This window comes from Parasteatoda tepidariorum, unplaced genomic scaffold (genome assembly GCF_043381705.1).
Source record: "Parasteatoda tepidariorum isolate YZ-2023 unplaced genomic scaffold, CAS_Ptep_4.0 HiC_scaffold_2005, whole genome shotgun sequence".
Lineage (NCBI taxonomy): Eukaryota > Metazoa > Arthropoda > Arachnida > Araneae > Theridiidae > Parasteatoda > Parasteatoda tepidariorum.
In genome coordinates this window covers 2,383-7,919 of record NW_027261511.1, presented here as the reverse complement: position 1 = coordinate 7,919, position 5,537 = coordinate 2,383, and the positions used below count along the sequence as shown (strand labels likewise).

Here is a 5,537-nt window from a genome sequence, read left to right as displayed (position 1 = left end):
AGAGTTCAGAAGCGCACCACTGATGTCTTATCGTTTTATTAGAGAGTCTACTTAGCTGTAATGCTTTTTTGAAAATATTTTATTATCTGAATACAAATTTTTAAAAAAATTGAAGAAAAAGAAATCAAGTGATGTTGTATTATAATAACAGACTACGCATCTATTAGATAAACACTTGAAATATTAAGATAATAAGAACTAAAAATAGAGAATGTAAATACAGCTTTACCTAAACATTATGACAACTTTACCTAAATCAAAAACTTTACCTAAACATTAACACAAATATACACTCACTCCCCCTCCTTTTTAAAAATGCAATCTAAGGCATAACACTTTACATGGTTATATGCAGTATACTCTCGATATCTCAAAGTTGAAGGGACATAAATTTTTTTTTTTTGAGATAACCAGTTTTCGAGATAACAATTTCAGATATTCCCGAATTTCCCACAGCAAAAGCAACAATGTATGTACAAGAATATATACAGCTGTAACAGTAGATAAATCTACTCTGCAACATGTTTAACCCAAGAAACATTTACACAAAATCAGATCCGTTTTACACAATGAAACAAAGCTTTAAATATAATTGAAATATAAATTTTACAAAATAGAAACAAGGAAGCAAATGAGCTGTTAATCATTACATGAATGTTATGAAAATTGATCCAGCTATTTCTAATTTCCCGAATTTCCCACAGCAAAAGCAACAATTTATGTACAAGAATATATACAGCTATAACAGTAGATAAAGTTACTCTTCAACATGATTTACCCAAGTAACATTTGCACATTATCAAATCTGTTTTACACAATAAAGCAAAGCCTTAAATATAATTGATACATGAATTTTATAAAATAAGAACTGAATAATTATTGCTAAATTGAATAAGTAATATTATATCAATTGAATAAGGACTTCACTGTCCAATTTTCAAAATTTTTTTAGAAATGAGCTTTTTTTTAATATTTAATCGATGTGCTTCCAAATATTTTTCGTTATAATCTTTAGCATAATTATTAAGGAAAGGTGTTAAAAATTTTTGCAGAGCAAGTTTGCAAAGTTTGTCGGCATGAGTAGGTTCTCTGCATTTGAAGATAGGATTTTTTGATAAATGTGGAAGTACTATTTCGCACAAGTAATTGGAAAGCTTGGGTTTTCTTTCACAATGTATTAAAATTTGCTTCAGAAATTTTGCCACCTTTAATAAAACCATTACAAAAGATGGTTTTGGATATTTTTTCCCACCTCTGTCACTGTTGTGAATTAAACCCATTAGAGGAGAAGGGCAGGCTTGTGTTGAGATTGACTCTATGCAGTACAAGCATTCAATATCTTTTTCTGCGGCATATACGACGTAGCCAGCAATATATGCGACTGATGCAGATTCTATAGACACTGTGGGCATACCGGAAGGAGCATACTCCAGGAACTTCAGTTCATCACTTAGTCCAGGCAAGCTTCGTGAAGAGTTTGCTAAAAATTTAGATTAAAAAAAAAAAAAGGACATCGTCATTTAAATTAGTATTGAATTAAGATATCTTTTAAGGTTAGCATTTAATTAGTATTTCAAAGTAGTTTTTATGGTCAAAAAGATTTTATTCTTATTCAAAGAGTCCCGCAGTGGACTGATCGTTAAGACACGGTTNGGAGCATACTCCAGGAACTTCAGTTCATCACTTAGTCCAGGCAAGCTTCGTGAAGAGTTTGCTAAAAATTTAGATTAAAAAAAAAAAAGACATCGTCATTTAAATTAGTATTAAATTAAGAGCATCACTGGCTATGGTCAGTGTGCTGGTGGGTGACCACTTGGATCAGTCTGCGTAGGGACCGAGGGTGAGCGGTATTGGTGTTCGTTAAACTATGCTACCATAAAGTGCTCGACTTCGCGCTCAGGTCGTCGGGTTAACGAAGCGGTGGTGCCATCCCCTCCACAGAGAATCAAAATTGTGATGGCATGTCTTCGGATCATCCTCCGGGCCGTCGCCAATAGCCCATTGTGCAGCTCTAGTGCGACGTAAATTAACAACAACAACAAATCTTATTCAAAGAAATAAAAAGGACTTCAAAAAGAACTAATTTTGAAAGACGATTTTAGTTTAAAAGGGGGAGCTTAATAAGCTTAAAATCTCATATTAATTTCTGAATTATTTAAATAAATCTAATTACAAAAAGAAAAAAAAATAACGGCAGAAAGTGATTTATTGATTCAAGCCAAACGTACAAACGTGAGAAAACTTTAAATGTGTTACAACATTTTTGTATGAGAAATAACAAATAGCTAATACTATTTCTATATAATTTGATGTGGTTATTTTCGATTGCCCCTTATTTCTAAGTACACATCTTAAAAACGAAAAAAATTAGTAACATACCTGAAACAATGTCCATTTGGTTAACTTCCAGCGACATCGGTCTAGTCAGATTATTTGTCTCGTTCGTCAGACTAGATGAACAGCAAGCTAGTAACAATAAAAATGATAAATAAACTTATTATTAACAAGCATAGTATTCAACTTCATATAATCCTCAATCTGCAATATATATATATATATATATTAATGAAAATGTTCAGACAGGAGAGTTAAATGTTTAACTACTTTTCTTTGAGTGTAATAACAAATAACTTACATTTGTTTTACATATTTTGATATGTTTATTTTATATTGTTGGACAAATCTTAAACAAAAAAAACCTTTAGTAACATATCTGTGATCAATTTGTTGTTTTTATTACATGTTGACTTTAATGGGGTTTAGAAAAAACTTAGAAAATGATTTTTTTTAAAATTTTAAGAAGAAAATAATTAAAAAAATTTAAGTATAGTTTTGATATAAAAAAAATACTAGGACAATCTATTGGATCGGATAATTGTGCAGTCATGGATAATGAGTTTATTTAAAGAAAAAAACTAAGGATATAAAAAAAGACACTTATTTTCTTACCATCTGTTGCTTCAATCTGTACAACTTCAGAATCAGCCAGCCATTCGCTTGATGTTGACTCTACATTGCCTTTCGAAGCTGCTGACACAATACCAGTAACTAAAATTTTTTGAATATTTTGAATGCAGTTATTTGCATTAGTCACATCATTTGATCCTGACATTTGCCTTAAGGCTGAAAAAAATAACTCCACTTCATCGGATGTCATTTTTCGAGTAAGGACATACTGAAACCCTGACTCCAGCAAATATTTTATGCACTTTACGGTAGATTCAGTTGTAAATTTCAGAGCTTCGTAAGTCTCCTTACTTAAAAAAGAAGTAGAATCAGCTAATTCAGACCACTCTTGAAAATAGTTTAGGAAGTCTTCTTCCAACCAAGTTAGTCTTTCGTCATCTATGGAAAAAAAATGCATTGTATCGGGATTTCTTGATGTTATGTACTGATGAGTATTTTTAACGTTTAGAATTGTAAACCATTTATTGATGATTTCTAAAAATTCTATTGTGTCAGTTGAATTTAGAAATAGTGGCTGATTTAATCTTTTAGAATTTTGCTTAAGAAATTTCAATGCAGCTATTGTGTCCAGACTAAATATTTTTACAGCTCTAGAGACATTCATTTTTTCGAAGTTTGAAGGATATACGTGTTTCCGTGTTAAGTTTTTCACAAGTTTAATGACATTACTCTTTTGCAAATTATACAGAGTTCTAATGAAAATAACGTTAATTGGGCCTTGAAAATGTAGGGGTCTGGAAAATAATTGATTTCTTAAGTTCTTAAGGATATGGCAAGGATCAAATGACAGAAATAAGGATCTTGCTGGGTCCAAAGGGTGAACAATCACAGGAATAAGTTGTCCACCAGCAAGAATGGAAAAGGCCTTGACATTCATTTTGTGATTGTCTGCAGATATTCTAATCACCCTGAAACCTATCTCTTCAAGGCTTCGAAGAGCTTCTGTCATTAGGGTGGCTAGCTCTTCACCTGTCAGACCTCTTGTAAAGTAATAAGCAATAGGAAGCCTGAAGTGGGTTGAAAGCCCAGTAAATATGAAGCAAAGTAACGAATTGGCCAGCTTCTTCTCCATTCCTAGTTCTGAGATCTTTGAACTTTCAGTTGTTGTGAGTCCAAAAAGTTCGTCTGCTTGCTTGTTGTAAGTTGCAGATGGCTTGATGCTCATTTCATCTACAATAATGGATCCGAAAAACTGTTCTTCTCTCGTTAACTGGTTTGCTTCCATTATCAGGAGCTGCTTAATCAAACTGGAGATGGTGTTGCCAGTAGTAGCACCAATAAATCTTTTGAATGTAGATTTTGAGGGCAAAGAAAGAAACTCCTCACTTCTGATAAATCTATATGCGCTTGGTGATCTGCTGTGCAACAAGATTGAAAATCTGATGGTTTTTTCAGTCCAGCGTGGTTTCTGCATCTTGAAACATTTTAGCTGCTCTAGCAGAAATTCGCTTTTTCGAGTTTGAGTTTCCTCTAATTCTAAAACGCTATATTTTATCAATTTCTTCTTTAACTCTTCGTTTTCTTTTTTCAGGCTTCCTATTACACTCTCTTTTTCCATAGAAGACTTCAGAACTTTTCTATATTTTTTTTGAAGTTGTATGCGTTTTCTTCTATAGTTTATAATTATGAACCTCGTTACGTCACAACCTTTTTGACAAGTAGAGCCAACAGTCATCAGAGGGTTAAGTTGCAGAGCTGGGCTTTCTGCCTGTGGAGAATTATTGTCAACATTATAAACCAGTTTCCTGCGTTTACTTGGTTGCTTTTGCTTATGCTGTGGAATCGTTGTATCCCCGTTTTAACATACGGAGTCAAACTAACATATCATAATACTGAACGGAATAAATTTTCGTTGAATGAACATATTATGCATGTAATGATAAAAAAAAAAAATTTTTTTTTTAAGAAAATGTTTTTATACCTAAAACAATTTGCAAATGATTGCTTTTAATGACATAATTTTTCAAACCCAATGAAGTAAAATTTATGCACAGTTCAATAACGTAAAATGAGGATGGTTCTTTACTTTGGCTGTTGAGAGCGAACTTGCGACTGGAACGCTAGAAAGGCTTTGATGATTGAGAGTAGATCTACAAAAATTAAAAATTGATTTTGAAGAATTCAATATCAATTTTTATATTCATATTAGTCATCCTGTAGTGCCTAGAATCAGGAAAGAGTGTTAACGATGATCAATTCGTTAACTGTTCAAAAGCATGTGCCTTCATCTTCTTTTGCACTGTGTCTTTTAGAAGAATGCAATATGGGAGGGGGGGGGCGTCTAATAATCTCCAACTTTTTTTTGTCTTCTTTATTTTATTCTTTTTTTATTTTTATTTTTATCTTTAACACTTTGAATTTGTGTTTCAAGTTATTGTTTGTCTGAAATGGACTCTTCAGTTATCCTTTGTATGGAATTCATTTTCACTATAATTTCACTGAGTGGAATGTTGAATTGGTGGGCTTATGCGTTATGCAGTATAAAAGTGTCCATAATTTTTCTGTTATATTTGCCACTTGAAAAGATATAATCTGAGTCACCATTTGAAGCTTTCTAGGAATGGAGACAT

The 5,537-nt window shown here is 32.3% G+C and overlaps 1 protein-coding gene across 1 annotated transcript; it reads right to left on the bottom strand.

Annotated features, from left to right (window-relative positions):
• Positions 1–455: 455 nt before the first annotated feature.
• On the bottom strand, positions 456–4,743 carry LOC107441009 (transposable element P transposase). Its single transcript, XM_043057133.2, has 3 exons — positions 2,950–4,743; positions 2,380–2,466; positions 456–1,480 (listed from the first exon to the last, which is right to left on the bottom strand). The coding sequence occupies exons 1-3, from the start codon at positions 4,640–4,642 to the stop codon at positions 924–926; spliced, it is 2,337 nt and encodes a 778-aa protein (XP_042913067.1). The 5' UTR covers positions 4,643–4,743; the 3' UTR covers positions 456–923.
• Between the last annotated feature and the right edge of the window lie 794 nt (positions 4,744–5,537).

Coding starts and splice junctions, on each gene's coding strand:
- LOC107441009 (XM_043057133.2), bottom strand. CDS start 4,642: ATGACTGTTGGCTCTACTTGTCAAAAAGGTTGTGACGTAACGAGGTTC. Junction 2,467..2,949: donor ACAGATTGAAGCAACAGATG/GTAAGAAAATAA, acceptor TATTGTTACTAG/CTTGCTGTTCATCTAGTCTG. Junction 1,481..2,379: donor CCAAATGGACATTGTTTCAG/GTATGTTACTAA, acceptor CTAAATTTTTAG/CAAACTCTTCACGAAGCTTG.